General features: G+C 52.5%; 4 protein-coding genes across 4 annotated transcripts; 2 read left to right on the top strand and 2 right to left on the bottom strand.

Annotated features, from left to right (window-relative positions):
• Positions 1-1,808: 1,808 nt before the first annotated feature.
• On the top strand, positions 1,809-3,930 carry ARS-2 (Arylsulfatase; the record flags this gene model as incomplete). Its single annotated transcript, XM_032029337.2, has 7 exons — positions 1,809-1,999; positions 2,055-2,140; positions 2,200-2,282; positions 2,338-2,444; positions 2,495-2,844; positions 2,895-3,358; positions 3,412-3,930. The coding sequence occupies 7 exons, from the start codon at positions 1,809-1,811 to the stop codon at positions 3,928-3,930; spliced, it is 1,800 nt and encodes a 599-aa protein (XP_031890799.2).
• Positions 3,931-4,352: 422 nt separating this feature from the next.
• CGGC5_v014498 (uncharacterized protein) lies at positions 4,353-4,794 on the top strand (the record flags this gene model as incomplete). Its single annotated transcript, XM_032029336.1, has 3 exons — positions 4,353-4,432; positions 4,487-4,685; positions 4,744-4,794. The coding sequence occupies 3 exons, from the start codon at positions 4,353-4,355 to the stop codon at positions 4,792-4,794; spliced, it is 330 nt and encodes a 109-aa protein (XP_031890800.1).
• A 761-nt stretch (positions 4,795-5,555) lies between these two features.
• CGGC5_v014497 (Multidrug transporter) lies at positions 5,556-7,184 on the bottom strand (the record flags this gene model as incomplete). Its single annotated transcript, XM_032029335.1, has 5 exons — positions 5,556-6,378; positions 6,430-6,759; positions 6,814-6,887; positions 6,944-6,965; positions 7,015-7,184. 5 exons carry the CDS (start codon positions 7,182-7,184, stop codon positions 5,556-5,558), a joined length of 1,419 nt encoding a protein of 472 aa, XP_031890797.1.
• A 4,005-nt stretch (positions 7,185-11,189) lies between these two features.
• On the bottom strand, positions 11,190-13,393 carry SLD-1 (Delta 8-(E)-sphingolipid desaturase; the record flags this gene model as incomplete). Its single annotated transcript, XM_032029334.1, has 4 exons — positions 11,190-11,942; positions 11,992-12,156; positions 12,204-12,876; positions 13,212-13,393. The coding sequence occupies 4 exons, from the start codon at positions 13,391-13,393 to the stop codon at positions 11,190-11,192; spliced, it is 1,773 nt and encodes a 590-aa protein (XP_031890798.1).
• Between the last annotated feature and the right edge of the window lie 6,859 nt (positions 13,394-20,252).

The raw sequence follows: 20,252 nt of genomic DNA, 5'->3' as shown, positions 1-20,252 counted from the left end.
ATTTGAGGTTAGCACGAGCTGTATCTTCGCCGTCCGTCACGAAATCGCTACGTCGGCGTTGTAGGTTGTTTAAAGCGTACGGAGTTGGTCAAGCATAACTGAGCCAATTGCGACATCAGTACCCCATGTAATATCAGCACAATTTTCTACAGATACTCACACACGAGTCAACTTCACGGCACGCAACAAGCTGAGCCTCATTGATTTTGTCAACCTGATGGAGCTCCGCCCAAGGTCGGTAGTGGCCCCTGTTCATCCCACTCGGATCTTTCCATCGGCCATCTCGCTTGTGGGTTGACAGACTCTTGGAATCAGCTGTCGGCCTGCGCTAACTCCCCGGCTTGGCACCTTCACTCGCTGAAAAGCATTCGCGTAATAATTCTCATGAGCCCCTTTGCGCAGGCATGTTCGCATGTATATGAAATGTTACATGGATAAGCTAGTCATTAGCTATCACCGAGCCGAGTATTCGGGTAGCACGCAAATCGCTATCGGGTACCTACAAGGGCACCCCGACTTGGGCCTTAAAGAGAGTATTTGGAGAATGAAACATGATCTCCGTAGCGGGGTATCGTCACGAGTGTGATTCGTGCCCGCTTGCGCCTGGAAACAGTCTCAGATCCTGACATTAGTTTCGTTTCCTGACTCTGATGCAGGCAGGTATTCCATGCTTGCTCAACAACATCGTTGACGGACGACCGACGATAATAGCATCCTTAAGAGCCAAAGACTTGACTCATGAGGTAGAGGATAGTTCCGAAGAAACCTTGTGAGCCTTCAAAACGCCAAGAAATTGAGGAATCGCCGGCACGGCTGCGAGTAGATACGGGCACATTTCGTTAGTAGAGTCACAGTCAGCAATCTACAACCATGAGGCTCGGGGTGCTTTACGAATACTGAAACGCGAATAGATGTGCGCCGGGTGTATAAAGCGGTAGTTCTCGTACGGTGTGCAAAACCTGCAGTTTTACAGATACTACAATCACATCTGAATTGGGATAACGCGCACACCCGCATTCAGGCTGAATTGATGTTTTGGGTCGCAAAGAGAATCAGACTTCAGCTTTTTTGCGGTAGCGGGGATTACTGAGGCTGGGGCGAAGTCCTTCCAGCGATCCTTTAGTGTGGAGAGCGTAAGATTAAACCGAATAAATCAGCTGCTAGGATTGTTCAGTTAGTTGTCACCACAGACCTCACGGAAATATAAAGGGGAGGGTCTGCAAATGGTTCGAAAAGCCAGAGTCCTCTATGTCGATCTTGACAGTACGCTGCCAAGCGCAACTCCGATGATTGCGGCGCCGAGTAGTCCACGCCAGCTAGCGCAATGGGCAGAACCAATAATGCATCAAAAGTGTGCTTGGATTCTTCTAGAAAAACGGGCTTGTTGCTGCTGTGATGTGGTGATTTGAGGGGTGCAACATCACCACCGCGGGGATTGTTGCATTGAGCTAACTTGTCCTGGCCGCCCGGCCGATAGCCGACAGGACGATCGGGCACGATGGATGTTGAACTGACAACGATCATTCAATTTTGTACGGGTGGCACGAATGACAACGGGCGATTGCCGGCGAGATCCTGCGAGATCAACACCGGATGTCTAAATAAGCGTCGATAAGACCGAACGGCCTCCCTCACGTTCCTCTCCAACTTCTGTAGTACCATTGTCTCAGAGCTTTCAAGCCTAGCTTTGATCACTACATTCGTGACTTCAAACCATGCGGTCATCTCACTTTTTCCATGCCATCATGGCAGCAAGCATGGTGTCTTCGGCATCGCTAAGGCCGAAAAAGCCCAACATCGTATTCATCATGACAGATGATCAGGACCGCCGGCTTGGCTCAACTGATTTTCAAAGCATTCTACATCGTGAGCTGATCTCAAAAGGAACTGAGTTCACCAATCACTGGACCACCACAGCGCAATGCTGTCCCAGCCGTGCAGGTCTGTTGCGAGGTCAGCAGAGCCACAATACCAACATTACACATGTTAGCGGTGCAGGGTAGGTTTCGTGGCCCGTGAAGGTTGATTCTTGCAGAGACTAAGATTTGGTGAAGAGGGAGTTACGATAAATGGACTCTAGCCGGCGAAGACAACGACTACTTGCCCCACTGGCTGAAGAAGGCAGGCTATAGAGTTGAATGTAAGAAACTCAGTCTCAGCAACTCCGCACCAAAGGACATAGCTGATTCAGAGAGACAGATATAGGAAAACTTCTCAACGGATACAACACAGTTAACTATAACAGTCCGGCACCGAAAGGCTGGGACTTCATCAATAGTTTAGTGAGTTGCATAGATCGACCATCTGGTTGGAAAAGACGGCTGATCTGGTCATAAGACGGATCCTTACACAATGGACTTCAACAACATCGTGATGTCCGAGAATGGCGGGAGACCACGACACTATCCGGGTTTTCACCAAACAGACATTATCCGGGCACAATCGTGAGTTCTTCAGATCCGCTTCCACTTCACTCCGACTAATGACCCTGTAGTTTAGACAGGCTTGAGTACCTCACATCTCAAGAAAAGCCATTCTTCTTGACGATAGCCCCCACCGTTCCACATGAAAACTACAACTTCTACGCTCCAGTCCCACTTCTCCGACACAAGGGCCTCTTTCCCAACGTCACTTCTCCAAAGCCCCCCAACTGGAATCCCCCAGATGAACTTCAAATGCAAAAGTCTAATTGGATGAAGAAATTGCGCCAGTTGAACGAGACAGAAATAGCGCAAGGTGATTGGCTCTTCCGTCAGAGAATCGAGTCACTTCAGGGAGTGGACGAGATCATTGAAGATGTTGTGCAGTTGCTGGAGGACAAGTCAATCATTGAGAACACCTACAGTAAGTTTCCGCAAAAAGGCTGGAAGATGAAGTTCTGACGGAGGCGACAGTCATCTACACCACAGACAACGGCTGGACAATCGGAGCCAACCGTGTCGCAGCCGGTAAAGCCACTCCATACGCAGACGACACAAACCTCCCAATTGTTGTCCGCGGCCCTGGCGTGCCCAGCGGCGTCAAATCTTCTCTCCCCGGATCGCATGTTGATCTCGCTCCAACATTCCTAGAAATCGCTGGCGTCAACCCCGAAGACTTTCCTCCATTTCTCGATGGTCGCAGTCTCTTTGACCAATGGCTTCAGCCTGACTCAGACTACAAAAGCCAGAACCAAGGGGTAGGCAGGGAGTTGCTGAACGTGGAGTTCTGGGGCTCCAGAATCATCGAGGCACCCGCTGCGTCTGAAGTTGTAACGATTCTGAACAACAGCTACAAGACTCTGCGGTTGGTTGGGAATGAATTCTCGTGGTTATTTGTGAAGTGGTGCACCAACGAGATGGAGCTCTACAACACTCAGGTAGGCAACGGCTTCACCAGGATCAAGCTTATTTAGGAGCTGACTCGAGATAGGATGATCCTTACGAACTCGTCAATCTGATAAACTCCACTGACACCTCACATCAGCGACTGCTCACCCGCCTCAATGCAATCCTCCTGGTCACCAAGTCCTGCACCCAGGGAACCTGTCGCGACCCCTGGACCGTCCTGCAACCGCCCAATTTTTCCCAAATCACGACGCTCACCGAAGCTCTATCGTCTGATCACGACGCTTTCTTCGCTTCTATACCGCAAGTTCATTTTAATGAGTGCATGCAATACCAGTATATCCCCAACGAAGGCCCTTTCTACCCTGTGGGTGCGGAGGAAGGATTGAGCAAATTCCGGCAATCGACAGATAACTTTGTGGAGACCAGCGCAGTCAAGGTCATCAAGCCGGATCTCACGAAATTTTACGGCGGACCTGAGCAGAGGAATGTGAAGTGGGCCGAGATACTTGCGGCCTCGAGGCCGCTGACGGACGAGGAACTTGGATCAAGCGTTGATTCGAGAAGTTTTGAAGATCGTGATATCCTAGAGTGGTACAACTAAAACGGCGGTGACGATTCAATTGATAATCTCTGGCAAAGACGCGATTTGAACGTGGATGAGGCATGCCACGGACTCATCCCATCTCCGCGTAACCACGTGGGCTTACCGCTGCTCTTATCACTCGGTGATCGGTTCGACAACTACTCCCGTTGCTCCCGAGACTATGATGCATGAGAATCCATTTATTAAGGGGATCTACGCCCCGAATAGCCATATTTTAGACGTCAATTAATATCGAGTCATTCGTACCCCCACTAAGGGATGCTGTGCAATTTAAAGCCAGCACAGGTGATTGTGATGCTGACTCGCACTCGGATGCCGTCTTCCAGAAGTCCGAAATCCATATTTAACACCAATCCGCCTGCCAGAGTGCAGAGATCCAGCCGTCCAACGAAATCGAAAGTCTGCCACTCGAATCGACCATGAAGCTCTCAGCCCTTTTTGCCGTTGCAGCGCTCGCCGTCGCCTCAACAGAAGCGTGCGCCAAGTACAAGGAATGCTGGTACAACTCGCCGCAACGCCAACTGGTCGACGCATGACTTACTTTGCAATGCAGGTGCGAGAGAAGCAACTTTGAGTACCAAGGGAAGATTCAGAACAACATTCCCTGGGATGACGACACCACCAAGGCGTGCGCAGACAACTCCGGAGAGGTTGGCTACTATGGCCAAAATTTCAAGGAGTGCTACCGATACAAGAAGAATTGGTTCGCCCTCATCCCATCCAAGGCTATCAACAACTGTGACTGGACAAAGGTGAGTCGGACTCAACGCAATGAACGTCATTTCGAAACAAGGGCTAACTTGAGCGTAGTCATGCGTTGCTGCTGGTGCCACCACGGGTTACTGCCGCGATAAGATTTGAGCAAGCGATGGAGAGCATTGTTTAAAGATACCCAATTTTAGCATACCTAGTGTTATTAATATACCAACACCCAGCGTTGGCATTTTCTAAGCACAGTGTCCTGAGGAACATCAATGAGGAACGTTTCTGCGTAACTTGCATCTAACTATTCGAGCATGGGCGAAAATCCCACCCGATTGCTTCGAAAGCAATAATGACAAACTATGAGCCCTCTGGCCCTAGCGCAAGAAATACAGCTCAGTCCACGTCAGATATCAAACCAATGAGCAGATTCAACGTTTTCATCAACGATGATTAGGGTGGAGGCCTATCAGAAGTAGCCTCTGGCAAAATCTTTAACGCGACTGAGTTTGGAGGAGTGTGGAATGTAGAAGTTATGCAGCATTAAAATCGAGTCCACGGATTTTCTCTTCTTAGTGCATGGGAGACCATGAGGTCCACAGCAGATGGTGGTGTAACACCTCAGTCCCGACCCAGACTTATGAATTCAGGCATTGAAAGAGACTGCAATGAAGCTCATAGCGTCGACTTTAAGAAGGGCTAGACTGGTTTTGTGATAAAGACGCCTTGGAGCCCTGGCAGTGGCTATTATGTCTGTCAAGGTGTCGTGATTTCTATGAAAGAGAATTGAGTAGAGGTATCGCATTGGTCTGGTCACTTGGCACATTGCAGCAATGATACTCGGGGCATTCGCCAACTTCGCAAAACAATAAACTTTTGATTTCCCTCTCGCTATGCAACCCAACTCCATGAATGCAAAATCACTTATGTGCGTACTTGCTCCTTCCTCTCAACCAGGCGCCATACCGTACCAACATCGGCGGTACAATGCAAAGACCCGTAGCCAATGCGGCAAACAAAGATGATGCCCTGTTGAAGTCCAGGGCATCAAACAAAATCCGTCCAAAGAGCGGGAATGATGCGCAGAACAGAGAACGAGTAAGCGCTAACGCCGCAAAGCTACTAGCCGTGTACGTTTCGTAGCAGTCGGATATGTACCCGGCTAAGACGTGGTCAAACTCGTTGACCGCATACCCAACCGGAACGAGGGCTAGGGTCGGGACTATCCAGTGGATAGATGCGTATGGAGGGATCGTCCACGCGAACCACCACAGTCCAATGGCCAGTGCCGGGGCTCCAATGAGATATCCGGTAAACTTCGACTCAGGGGAGACGGGCAGTTTCGCGTTGGCCAGCACGTGGCGGTCGTAAAATCTGGTAAGTACGCTGAGAAGCATACCAATGACTAGAGCAAGGAAGGGGATGTTCTTCCAGCCGTCGGTGAAACCCAATTCTTCATAGACCATTGGTAATACCTCTGTGAAAAGGTAGATGAGCCCGAACGCAATGGCGCTGATGAAAGCTACCAAGAACACGATCGGCTCGGTGAACAGCAGGCGGAGAGGTCGAACAATGTCGAACTTTTCGTAGCTCAGCGGGATGTGCCACTTGCTGCCCTTGCTTTCGGCATCATCCTTAGCCATCGCGTGACCCAGCACCACCGACGGACGCGACTCCTTGATGGTGAGAAAGAGAATTGCCACGACAGCTGTCACGATTGCCGCAGCATAGAACACCCATTGCCTGATGAAGGTTAGTCGAGGCACCCAAAGACTAGAGAAAGTGGTTACGTACCAAGCAGCCTGCGCCGTAATCAACTCTCCAAAGACAGGCCCCGCGAGGATACCAAGGTTGGCCAACAACGCCCACCAAAACATCCACCACACTCGCGCGTGTGTGTCCCAGAGGTCCTCGATACTTCCAGTCGCAATCACCGTCGGGATGGCGGAAAGGAACCCGCTGCCGAAACGGCCAACAACGATCCCGGCAATGGTAGGGACCTTTCCGATTAGAATGCAGAACAAGCTGTAGAAGACGGTGCTAATGACGTAAAGCTTCTTGCGGCCGAAAGACTCGGAGAAAGGGGGAAAGACAGCCCCTCCGATGGTTTGGCCGATGAGATATCTTTCTTCTCTCTTAGTACATCTGTCTGTGGGCATTCCGAGAGTTGACACTTACGTCGAGACAAACATGCAAGTTGCTACAACAGGACTGACACCAAGCTCATGATGCAGGTGCGCAGCGACAGGCGTCTTTCGAACAGGTCAGCATTCATTCTGCCACGCGCTCCGATGTCAGTGAGACCTACTCCTGCAGTGCTAACCATTGTCCTAATGAAGTTAGCATCAGCGTATTGAAGAGAAAGAAAAGGTTTCTTACGTGAAGAACTCAAGGAATACAATCAAGCTCGTGTCCCACGTCTTTCGAGCGCGTCCCCACGATCGAGGATGAACGCCCTTCGGCGCAAGCGTCTCTTCCGAGCTGGCGTGCGGTCCAAGGCCCAGCTCGACGACATACTGGCCGTCGTGAAGTGTCGAAGAACGCGACATATTGGACATTCGTGGAACTGAAAAGGTCACAATTCGACGCGACTAGCCATAGACGCAGACGAAAGTGATTCTCGATTGTTGCTGCGTTGTCCCTGGTTTGCGAAGACTGACAAGTTTTATACAAACAAACATACTGAATTCTACAGAAGTCACGGAAATGGACTTCAAGTCCGTCGCCATACATACAATTCCCTCAATCACACAATCGAAGACTGTAAGAATGCGAATGTCTTGGCGCGCAAATTTGTAAAGTCAACTTCATTAATTAGTAAAGTCTACTTTGCACCGGTCGATCCGCACAAGGATCGACCACTGCTATTCATTGGTTCAGGCGGTGATCGCGAGTAACAGGCCTGAGTAGCTGTGCTAGGTCCCCTGAAAAAGGAGAAAATGCGCGTAGCACGTCGCTGGGTGTAGGGTTTTTATGGTTGAGTCAGGGCAGGCATTTACATCGCAAAGCACACACGTCGGCAATAACGAGCTATCATGATCCCTGTAACACCCTGCAAAGCTATGCCTCACATCGACCAACGGCACTCGCTGTAACTCAAGCACAGCTCTTGGCACTTGCTGAGTTGCGCTGTTTATGGATGAACGAGGGCATCTTCAGAAAAAGGAGATGTTCAATACCGAAACCGACTTCACTGAGAGCCTTGCTCAGAATGAAGCCTGGCGAATCGCACACTAATCAAGTTGAGAAAATGAGAAGAAAAGGCCCCATTGCCGCCCGCACAGAAAAGCTCCTTGTTTCAAAGCCTTGCTCAGAATGCTGATCCCTAATTTGTTGTGTATGATTTGCAAGTAGGGCTTGTCTGCATTACACAGAATGCGTTGCGCTGCTTGGCTAAAATAAGACCCGTTCACTCCGCACTTGCTACGGGAGGCAAAGTTTAAAGTTCATTCCCGGTACGGGGTTCCCGCGCGCGGGGTCGGCGACGCCGAGACACAGCCGCGGAGGCCGTGGCCCGTCTTTCGGGCCGTTTATTACTGTTACCGAAGGCTACGAGACTCTCGGGTTTTTCTTTCTGTTTATTACAATTGTTGCGTGTAGAAAAAAGCAGTCTTTGAGTTGAATTATACTCGCTGACTTTCAAACCTCTGGCAGGCTTGAGTTCCATGTATGAATCAAAAACAATGCTTGATAGCGTGATGGAAGTTGAACTTCGTTTAGCCCCTATGTGAAGAGGATAGGTGGGAACTTGGCTCTTGGTGAAAACTTTCTACCAAGCTGTTAGGATGCAAGTCGTTGCCAACGAGTTTGCGAAATGTTCGCATTCCGTCAAAATATGTATATTCGTACTTCTTAATACACGTATACTCAGAGCAAGGACCTCTCTGTCAACTGGCTTTCACTGTCTGTGTTGCGGCATTTCTTTAGTCATAGTCGGTCGATCTACGGTGCGTTGGCAAAGCCCCGTGGCGTCCGAGAGGATCCATGAATGCAACCCCCGCCTTTCCCGTCAGCCCGTAGGTCCCATTAACACTACAACATTGTAGCCTCTTTCGTACCATTTAGCTTTTTGACCAAGACATATTCGAAGAGATGCTTTGTGGTTCTATGCAGTGTACCAAAGAACCTTTCTGCGAGTCTCGGCTTGACTGGGTTTTCTTTAGGCGTTTGAAAGGTTCATAAATGGATCGAATCGCCATCTTGTGTCGTTCTCTGACCTCGGTGTCGCTGCGACGGCCCGGTCCTCTTGTCCTACGGGGTTATTTTTTGCAGTACAAAAACGGTCACCTGTTCTATCGCGGACCAATCGAGAATCAGAGTAGCCCTCAAAAATCTTTTATTGTTATAGTGCGCAGAGGGCTTGCCCCTCTCTGCGAGAAAACTCGGGCAATCCACCTGAGCACGGTCATACAGCGTGATGGCTCTGACGATCTGCCCATCAGAGCATCATTTAGATGCTTATCGTTCCATGGTTATACCAATGCCTCTGAGCTCGCTCAATTCTCGAAGCCGATGAACTTCCGGTCTTGATCGAGCTCATGCGCCTCTGGACGATCCGTGCCGCGCAAACCACAGACTTCCGCGTAATCTCCTTTCTCGAGTAGTAGCGCAAGTGAACTAAGAAGACACAATAGAAGATGACCCCAGCTATGATGGACATGGTTGCTGCAAAAGTCTTCCAGCGGCGATTGTTGAGATCGAAGGATACAACAACAGCTCCTTTGGCCTCACAAGTCGATGAAACCACCTTTGCTACTCCGCTGATCCAAAACCAGCCGCCGAAAAGACTTGCTACTGCAAGGAGAAGGTTTTGCAGCAAAAGTGGCATGTCTGGTCTGAGCACGTATGTGGGCTTCCCAAGACTGTCCTTCTTTATGAGCAGGCTGTAGAGGACTCGTGATAGAATAGGGCAATGGCGCGATAACAAACGATGAGAAAGTCTACCGCCAGAGGAATATTGCGGACAGTGTTGATCACAGTGCACAGGACGGTGGTGAAAACAATATCAACGTATTGTTGACGAGTCGTACGGCTGAGATCATCTGCCTAGAGGTGTCGAAGTTGCGAAGCAAGAAGCCGGCTACCCACTAGAACTAGAGACCAACACGAACACCCATACCGTACAAGTCACCATCCCCAGTTGTACAGCAGCTCTAAGTCATGCTTTAGGGTTCAAGTCGTTGGCGTAGGTATGGGTGTAGTGGTCAAAATCTTTGAATGCTAGAGATACCTAGGCTGCTGACAATTGGTCTTGCAGGATGGAAGATTCTACCATCTTATATACCGAGTGAGGAAGGGGGAGAGACGGGAGAAATCAGGCAACACGGCAGACTACGACCGACCCTCTTTGCTGCATGTGCAGAAGCCCCCTACCAGCTGACTTGTCCAAAGCCTGCAAGCCGCTTCCGAAACCTGCGAATATAGAATGAAGCGTGCTGCCTCTCTGAAAAGACACGTCACATGCACGAGTGCCCTACCTGGCTGTGCGCTCCCCGGTAGTGTCTTCCAAACGTTTCGGGCTGCAATATTCGCACACAGTCCCTCCCAACACGATGTTTGTTCGAGCCTCAGAATCCCGCTTCAGCCTTCTTCATATGCCTAGCTCCCCGCATCTTTCTGCTCTTTTCCCTTCCCTTTCATGTTCGTCGCCTTCTCCATCGATGTCCTTGAACGCCGGGTCCGTCATACTGTATACGACTCAGCAGTCACCAAAGGCCAGACGCGGTCCCTCAGCCAGTAGTCTTACCGTCCAACAGGAGCGTCTACACGGAAGGATTACATAGATCAGATCAGAGCAAGTCCCACGCGTTGGATCCTGAGTTGATCCCTCCAAAAGAAAAGCATCTGTCAGATGGACGGATAGGCACTGCACTATCTGCACTCAGGTTCGCAAAGTATTCTCTGTGATAACGCCTGACCTGGTCGTCGAATGGCTTCAAGGGACCGCATGCGTAGACACCCTCGTAACGAACTAGGACCTAGAAAAGTCTACATCGGGACTTGGCCTCTTAGTGCCGGCCTCCCACGTCTCGCGTGCTCGTCTCCGAAGCCTCCAACCCGACATCTCCATCTCGATCCGTCCGCCACATCGCCATGGACACTCCTACCCACGTTTAAAACACCAGCGTGGGGGTTAGGGTGGCGGAGCGGCGGGAACCGGCACGGCCTCATCCCCGGGACCGTCATCCCTGGAAGAGTGATGTGGCATCTGCACACCATCCCTCCCTCCGGATATGCAGCCCTCTCGGAAAACGATGATGGGGTGGTCCCTGTTCCAAAACTTGGGCCAAGCCTTGCGTAGAGCTTTATGGAGCTTACTTGGAGCTTGGGTGATGTGACGTACAGCTACTACGAAGCTGACCGAAGCAAGAATTGGCTTGTCTGGGTGCTTTTGCTTGAGCTCTTGGGCCCATATTCCAGTCTTAGACTATCCACAAGATGATGGAGTCATAATTTCACCGGGCGCAAATCATGAAAATTTTGAATTAAAAAATCAACTTTTGTCTACTCTATGAAATCCCTGAACGCCGTCCTGATGCGTGTATTATATGTATCTAATGCAGCCCGCTCTCGCCAGTCTCCGCCATGTACTTTTGGCAGTTGAGCATGATTCTGAGCTGATCACTGACTTCCTCGAGTCTACCCAAAACCTTCTTGTTTCCATCAACAAAGCTCAAAATAGAGTAAGGAATGCCGGTATCCGCACAGAACTCGCGGACAAAGACCTGGGCCTTGCGCAGGTTGTGACGGGGCACGCGGGGGAAGAGGTGGTGGACGGCCTGGAACTGGAGTCCGCCGTGGATGAAGTCCAACCAGGCAGGGCAGTCGACGTCCATGGTGGTACGCAGCTGGCGCTGGGGGAAAGACTCGCTCTCGCCGAGGTCCGAGGTCGACATGCCCCAGTGGCTGAGGGTGATCTGAACGTGGAGCGGCATGGTGATGATATGGGAGACGAGGACAAAGGCGACACGGATGGGCCAGGTGGGCAGCGTGCAGAGGATAAGGCGGTAGCCGAAGATGTACCAGAAGCAAGCCATGAAGGCGATCTCGGTCGGGCGAATCCACCAGGCCTTGCTGTTACCGAGAGCAGAGGACTTGGTAGACAGGACGTGAAGCCATGAAAGGAGGTACAGGTTGAAGCGTGCGATGCCCATGACAGGGTAGTAGGTGAAGCGCTGGTACTGGACGAGGAAGTCGGCGGCAGCGTCCCAGACGAAGGTGAAGTCGTAGTAGGAGGAGCGAAGGGACTTGAAGAAAGAAGGGCACGTCGCGAAGAGAGGGACGTTCTGAATATCGGGGTCGTGTTCCTGAGCGTGTTAGTGAAATCCTCGGGCAGATTCAAGCTGGCTGACTTACAGGCTGGTTGGTGATTAGGTGGTGGACGTTGTGACTGCTCTTCCACCATCCCATAGACAGACCGCAGCAGAAGTCGGCAATGAAGAGACCAATGAGGGTGTCGAAGGAGAAGTTGTGCGTGATGGCACCGTGGCCAGCGTCGTGGGCGGTGAACATGATTTGATGCTGTGTCGTGTTAGTCCTGGTCCATCAAACTGAACATGATGACTTACCCAGAAAAGACCCAAGAAGCAAGCCGACGTCATGTACCATTCGTAGTGGAGGAAGATGAGGAAAGATACGAACAAGGTCGTGTAGCGGGCCATCTCCTTGCCATAGTCGAGGTAAGGGCAATCGTAGAGACCGGCGTCCTGTATGCGGTCGTGCAAGGCGCGGTACTTAGCCTGGATATCCTGCTGGACGGCAGGGTCGAGAGACGGATACTCGTCGAGATCCTTCTCGATGCCCTGCTGCATGGCCCAGTCGGTGAACTCAGCGGCGGTCTTGGGGGCCTGGCTGCGGCTGGACAGCTTGAGGCCATCGTCGGTGAAGTCTTGAAGATCGCCGTGGGCGGCGAGACGTCTCCGGATGCCGGTGTCGACCTTGTCCTGGACCTTGACGTCCTCCTCGGCAGAGCTGCAGTCGGATGTCAGGGATGTGCGGGAGGTCCCATCGGAGACTTCGCTGACGGCATCGTCTGTGGAATCCTCGTCGAGATCCGACGAGGGGCAATCGACGATGTCGGCAGGGGCATCGGAGACATCTGCGGCTGCATCTGCAGGCGTGGTGTCTTGCTTGGTGTAGACGCCGCCCCTAATTGGTGGTGTCATGTTGACCCAAGGACCCGCAGGCTTCCGGCCTATCCGGAAGGCCTTCATGGTCTTCAGTGTGGCCGCCGAATGATACCTAAAAGAAGCGATATGTCAGCACACTAATTCCACTTTACACATCAACGACGGAGTCTTGACAAGTCCGAATGCGAAATATTAATGGCCCGTTCCCATCCTTCACCCTCATCTTCGCTTTCTCCAACCTGAGGGGCCGCTGCAAAAATAAGCTTAACCAGACTTCTGGTCCATCGATGCTATTCTGCCAGCCTCCTGAACCCTTTTTCCGAATTCGGAAATGGACCAGGGGGATCCCACCCAGATCTCTTGTGGCGCATAGCGAAGCAGAGTGGTGGTGGACGGGAGCCAGAAGGAAAAGAAAAATGTCCGCGAGGTAAGTTGAGAGTCATTTACACTTTGATTTCGTCGGTCGCGTCTCTTCCCACCATGTGCAGGATAGCCAAGCGGCCGCCGGGGTGCTTCTGGAGCCAGCTGTCGAGGCGAAGCACCATCTCGTCGAGGATGACGATGACCTTGCCGTCGGCGATGAGGCCCTCGACCTCACGAGGGGTGATTATCCTGGTGTCGCGGTCCATGATGGCTTATGGTGTCTGTATTATGCGATGCGCTCGGAATTCGGTTCGATGGTCGACAAGTGTCGGTCGCAAAAAAGAGCGGCGGAAAGAAGTCTCGAGGGGGAAGGAGCTCGAGAGAGGTGAGAATGCGGGAGCCTGGCGATGGGCTCCGGGAGGTGTGTTGGTCGACCAGGCGAAGCAAGTCAACAAAACCTCGATCAGGAAAGAAGGCGCTCAACGAAACGTGGCGGTCGAAGAAAAAGTCGAAATCGAATTCACCTTCCGGGTCGCAGTCGCTCGCAATTCGATGATTGGGGCGGGTGGGCTGGTGGCAGGAGCGGAAAATCGACAAAGTTCGACAGAATGAGAAGGACCGTTTGCGCCCAGATGCAAGAGTCGGTGGCAGGAGCTGAGCTATTTTCTACTACCGGATCGCCCTCGACAGAAGCTTGGTGCTTGCTTGACTGGATGGGCCTGGAAAAAGGCTGAAGAGTCAAGACCGGTCGAGCTTCAGATGATCGAATCCCTGTTTGGCCACCTTCACAATGGCAAAAGAGAAGTGTCGGAGGAGAGTCGCGCCATCATCAGACGAGAGAGAGACGACACAATTCCGGGCGGATGGGGGTAGGATAAAGGCCAACGACGGGCAGGCAAGGCCAGGTACGGGAAGGCAACAGGCGAGGCAGTACCTTCGCATGGGATAGGACAGGACAGGACAGGACAGCATGGGGACGGGGATGGAGATGGGGATGGGTATGGGGCTGGGATAGGGAGACCCGACGGCGACCAAGACTCGTCGTACCCCGTACGAGTGACGACCGTGGTGGTGTGGATCACTTTTCTTGTCGTCCATCCCGCGCTGCACATCCCAAGCCCAGGAAAAATAAAAAAGACTGGGAACTGGGAACTGGGAACATGGTGGTGCTGGTGAATGGCAAATGCAATGGGGGAATTGAGAATGACTGGGGACCGGGAAGGAACAAGACGAGAACAGGAGTCAGGCACACTGCAAGCTCGCAGGCACCACACCGCACCGCACCGCGGGCCAAAAAGGACAGAAAACAGCTTGTTCCCAGCAAGGCAGGTCGGAATCGAAACAGTGTGCGTGGTGGGTTCAAGGTTCCACGTTGCCGTTGCGAGATGCGAGAGAGAGAGAGAGGGACAGAGAGAGATTGAGTGCGGGCATTCCATCCATCAATCTGGGCCCCCAAACCAAACGGGAAATGGGAAAATCCCCTCGTCTCCTGCTCACCTACCATTCACCAAGCCGCGCCGTACTCCGCCAAGCGCAGAATGACAAGCAAGCAGCTAACGGCGACCCGCGGCACACTCTCACACTCTCACACACCCCTCTTTTCTTTCCCAATCTTGTTTCCCCCTGCTCCAATCCAGTAATTTGGCCGCTGGTGCTTTCGCTAGCCCCGTGGCGCAGCGTATTGTCTTTCACTGTGCATTTGTGCAGCTTCGCGTCTGTCTTGGGAAGCTTAGGGGGGATAGGATGGGGGAAAACGGGGAACCGAGGGCACACAGCAGACCCGACTCGCAAAGAAGTTGCGGCCAAGGACAGCAGCCGGGACGCTGGAGCCGTGGGCCGGTAGCAGCTTATCTGATTGACCGAGGGCCTTGACAGGACCCTGAAAGGCTGAAACGATGAATTTCGGGGTGCTGTTGAATCATGCGGTGCGCGTATTGGACCATACGCGGGTGAACCGTGATTCGGGGTCCCCATCCAATTCTCCAGACTTCTTTTTATGGTACCTTCATCGAGGCACCAGTACCCGTACCTGTACCCGTACCGTACACAGAGAAATCTCAGTGCGAACTCACACACGCTGAAAAAGTTGGCAGAGTCAAGAACACGCGTCAGAAGCGAGAAAGAATGGAGAACGAGTGGGACGGGACCCAGGACCCTTGAAACTCAATTCCGTGCACGGCTCTGGACGTGGCAACTGTGAGCGCCAGCGTCGCCTGTGGTCCAAAGGCAGAGGTGCTCAGATGCTGCAACGCAGGCGGTGGGAGAATGTTTCTCGAAAAAGGGCACACGCCGGCCTAGTCTTTCTTCGGCTTGGCCTTGGCTGGCTGGGCTGGGAGTGGTGTGCGCCTCTTCGAGACTTGTCTTGGACTGGAACTTGGGACCAACGGCCGACGGCTGGGCAGTTGGAACAGTTGGAAGTTTGCCGAAGTTGGAGAAGGCTGCACGGAAATACGCGCCTGATTGGAGAAAAAGGAGGGTGGGCATGAAATTTCGACTCGAGTTTCGCCTGCTGATTCCTTGTTTCCAACTCGTTTTTCGGCTCTTCTTTTCGTTCTCATTCTCCTTTCCCGAGCCTTCAACAAACTGGCGGGTAGAAAGCGAGCAGGAAAAAGGTTCGTTTGGCGAGCCGAGCTGCTGGAGCAAATTGGCCCGAGAGAAATGGCGCTTGTCAAGCACAAGAGCGGAGGCCGTTTCCCATCAACGACAATGACGACCAGGGGGGTCGATCCAGGCTCTTGGCCACGGAAATTCTCCTTGGCGGCACCCGCTGCGCCTCAAAGCGAACCCATAGAAACCTTGCAACCAAGTGAGGAGACGCGACATGGATGGTGGCTTCTTCCGTTGGGGTTTTGGTCAAAAGGCCGCCTCCAGGCTCGTTGCCTACTGCAATAGCGAACCTGTCAGTCTGCTAGCGAGCGCCAGTGGCACAGATAGTGGCTTTCTTCCCGACGGCTGACGATTCGGACTGGTTGAAGGAGGCGGGAAGCGTCGTGGATGTTGGAGAATGCTTGGCGTCCGCCCCCAAGCCGGTGACGGGCCCAGACGCACCAAACATGCTCCCCAGCGAACGGACGTCCCATCTCATCTGATGTTTCTGGCGCCGTGCATCACGATTTTTCAAATAGCGCGTTTCTTCGGCAGGTGTCCTGGAACCTGGAAGGCCAGCAGCAGTCAGCCCGTGGTCAATGTTCTGCAGATGATGTTCGAAGGCATACAGAAAAGCAGGAGAAGTGTTCAGCTCACCTCAGCTGGCAGCCCCAACCGACGGCAGCAGCACAGCAGTAGCGAGCGCCACAGAGACGAATCAGAACCCCCGACAATAGTGAACGGCTGATATGCTTGTCAATCTTGAACACCCCACTTAACAGCCACGACTAAGGCGAGATCCATTGTCAGTGTTCACAGTACGTACTGAGGCGTCGCATTCGCAGCGTACGTAATATCCCGTATCCATATTGGAGTAGCTGCAATCGGTCCAATGATGGCTGTTTGTGTGCGTGGGCGGTGGAAAGTGATAGGCAAGGGGAAACCCCAAGAATAGTGTAGGTGAGCGCCGAAGGTGAATCGAAAAAGTGGTTCGGCACCACTTGCGAGCACCGTCTGCCCTCTCTGGGCGGAGGGGCGAAAAGGGGGTTGGTGGGAATTGGATTGCGATGCCACAATGCGAAAAGAAAGATGAGGAGAATCTTGGTTGAGATGGGCAGAGGGTGTGATTGCATGCGCATCAATGACCAAATGGCTCACTCCTATTCCTTGGAGCGTGTTGGAGATGGATTCATGGAACAACGAAAAGTGGAGGGCCTGCGCAGGAACACCACCACGCGAAGTCGATCCGAATGGGCGACATGCAGCGCCTGTCGTCAGGTCGTGGTTCTTTGGATGCGCGCATCCAATACGCGTGAAGCTGGGCGAGGAGTCGAGAGGAACGAATACGTCGTTTGTGGAGCCTGCAGAAAGGGGTATAACGGCTTTCCCTTTCCCTTGGAGACTTTTTGGAGACGGCTTCGGTTTGCCTCTGGGCCTGTGGCATCATTGGTGCCGTCGGTGATGTCGAAGTGAGGGGCAGCTCGTCTCGTCGATGGTCCTGCGCCATTCGGACGGGTGGGGGGAGGAGTTGAGAAGCGGAGGGGGTTTGCTAGCGCAGTCGCAGTCGCAGTCGTACCTCGTACGCTAGGCACTTGGTAGCGTGTCCCTTTCCAAGCTTGTCCCAAGCTTCTCGCAGTCTTGCAGTCTTGCAGAGGTGGATGGCCCGGTCGCACCTTCCCCCAGGGTGATTATGCTGGGTCTGGGCCCGTCGTCGACCCGCGTTGGACCCAGGGCGATTGTGATTCGACACCAGAGGCACGCAGATCACCGACCGTTGCGAAGCACGTGTCGGCTTTCATCCCGACCCAAGACGAGAAGCTCGGATCAGCTCGGAAAATCTTGAACCTGCCTCGGATGAATCCACTACTTCCTCATTGAAGTGGAATTGAAGGCAGAGCAGGTGCCGCCCACGGGTCCTAAGTCCCCGGAAGGTTCCCCCGTCCCCGACGGACCTGCCTCGCCTGCTTCCCGTCACTGTCGTTCTCTCTCATCTGGAAGGCACGGGTTGCTCCTCCTTCCAGATCTTCCAGAAACCCACCCGCTAGCGCTTCGCAGACTGCTGACTAAGGTTTCATCCTGTTTCGGTCGCCACTGCCATCCGCTTGTGACGGCTTCCAGAAATTCGCCTTTCTTTGGCAAGAAGAAGCGCAAAACCACGACATTGATCCGTTCCAGTCCACCTTTCTCTCAATTCTTGACTTGCCAAGCAGTGTAAAAACTTTTCAGCGACCTTCAAAGACAGCAAATGTCGTGAAACCAAAGCTGACTCGACGCAGAAACATCGGCATTGCTCCGGGTCACGTGGAGACATGTCATCGCAACCGCATTGGACGAAGAGCCGAAGCATCATCTCCGCCAAGATGAGGCTGCAGATGCACTTTAGGCAGAGTTCAAACCTCACGGGAAACCGTTGTGCCCCATGAGCCAACGAGCTGCTGCTATCTTTGCAAATTGCGAGCATCGTACAACCCAGTTGCACACGCGCGCACACAGACAAAGTCGGACAGTCGGAGCGAGCTTTACGCGGGACTCGGGAACATCAGCAAACTTCGGGGGTGCATTGCCACTTTCGGTCGAAATTAGGAAACCGCCTATTCTTGGTGCTATACCGACTACTTTTCCTGTGGCCTACTCTACCCTACTGTCGTCGTCGCTTCTGTCGTCGTCGCTTCTGTCTTCGTCGCTTCTGTCGTCGTCCCTCCTCGTCGTCCCTCGTCGTCGTCGTCGTCGTCGTCGTCGTCGTTGTCGTCGTCGTTGTCGTTGTCGTCGTTGTCGTCGTCTCCGACAGGAGTAATTAAGTAAACAAGAACCGCGCAGACACCGGAAGATTAGTCCCAGACCATCGGAGCCGGGCTCTTGACAGCGAGCCGCATCGGTCCGATACCGCGCACGGGGAAAACGAGAAGCCCGCCAATCATCCGCTGCGAGTGACGAGGTCGGCGGAACCATGACCGCGTATCAGTACGAACCGTTGTCCCCGGGCTCCATCCGGCTGCTGGTCCTCCAACCCTCCGCTTCCCCCGACGCCGATCTCAGGGGATCCCTACTTTGCACTACGCTGTCGGAGTGTAATTACGACTTGATCGACAATTACACAGCCCTGTCTTACGTTTGGGGAAGTAACGAAAGGCCATGTCTGATTTATCTCGATGGCAAAGAGTTCCCCATTACGCAGTCCCTGAGCGATGCCCTTCGCGACATGCGTGACGCTACACGTGCCCGGAGGATTTGGGCTGATGCTCTCTGTATCAACCAGAGTGACATACTTGAGCGCAATAACCAAGTGAGGCTCATGGGGAAGATCTACGAAGTGGCATCCAATACTATCATTCACTTCGGACGACTCACCGAGGATGCGGCCAAAGTTTTCTCTGCTACTAAATGGAAGACCAACGAGGTTGACTACGAAATGGATCATGAGGGCAAGGCAGCTGCACCTGCTGTCGCGGAAGTTCGTGCAAAGCAAGCGAGTGCATATGCTCTCGTCGTCGCAGCATCCCGTGATCTTCTGACGAGGCCATGGTTCAACCGTATATGGGTGCTGCAGGAACTAGTTTTTTCCAAAGATCCTTGGATACAGTGCGGTCGTCAACGGGTTCGTTGGGGCAGCTTTTGCCGTTTATTGCTTCGCAAGCAAACAAATATGCCTGATACACATCGGGCGTTGCTGGACGTCTTATATGACATGAACGAAACCCGCAATTCTCAAGCTAGGGGTGTCGGGAAGTCTCTCTGGGATGTTCTCAAGATGCGTCGGGGACTCGGCGCTACTGATCCACGAGATTACATATTTGCACATCTCGGCATCATTAATGACTTCCGATCCGCACGCAAATACGTCAATATTGATTATGGGGATTCTATGCAGGCCGTGTTCAGCAGAATGGCTGCTTATGCGGTCAGCACGCAAGGTATACGGTGGTTGATGTCACAGATCTGCGATATGCACCCCGAGGAGCGTCCCCAGGGCTTGCCATCTTGGGTTCCTGATTGGAGATACCCTGCTTCTACCATTACATTTCGGCAACAAGAACCTGCTCATAAGGGAGAATATAATGTTCTGGACGTCGATGATGTCCCATTGATCCTAGCGCACACAGGATGCAAGGTTGATGTGATCAAGAGTGTCAGCGCTGTCTTTCCTCTGGACCGCAATGTTGCCAATGCTCTGAAGGCTACAGAGGAATACCTTGAAGTCCAACAAACAATTTTGCAGTTGCACAGCAGCTCTCAAGAGGTGAGAGCCTTAAAATGGCTAAAAAGGGACTCTGAAAGTTCGTCCAAAATTCTATCTCATCACGAAACCCTGTGCAAGAATCATGGTCATGCATGGGCTCGATTCCTCAAAACATTAGATCAGCAATCGAACGATGAATCTTCAGGGGATGCGGCCTTTGCTGCCCTGTTTTCTCGATGGATATCCAAGCAAGCGAGCACACAGCGAGCTGGTTATTATTGGACCGAGGGGTACGTCTGTTACGGCATTGCTCATCTTCTTCAGAGATACCTGAGATACATGATTGATGAGGATCTTCCTGG

Source organism: Colletotrichum fructicola, assembly GCF_000319635.2.
Source record: "Colletotrichum fructicola Nara gc5 chromosome Unknown KSG_Nara_v1_contig09, whole genome shotgun sequence".
Taxonomy (NCBI): domain Eukaryota; kingdom Fungi; phylum Ascomycota; class Sordariomycetes; order Glomerellales; family Glomerellaceae; genus Colletotrichum; species Colletotrichum fructicola.
The sequence above is the reverse complement of the archived record's forward strand: the minus strand, read 5'-3'. Positions and strand labels throughout refer to the sequence as shown.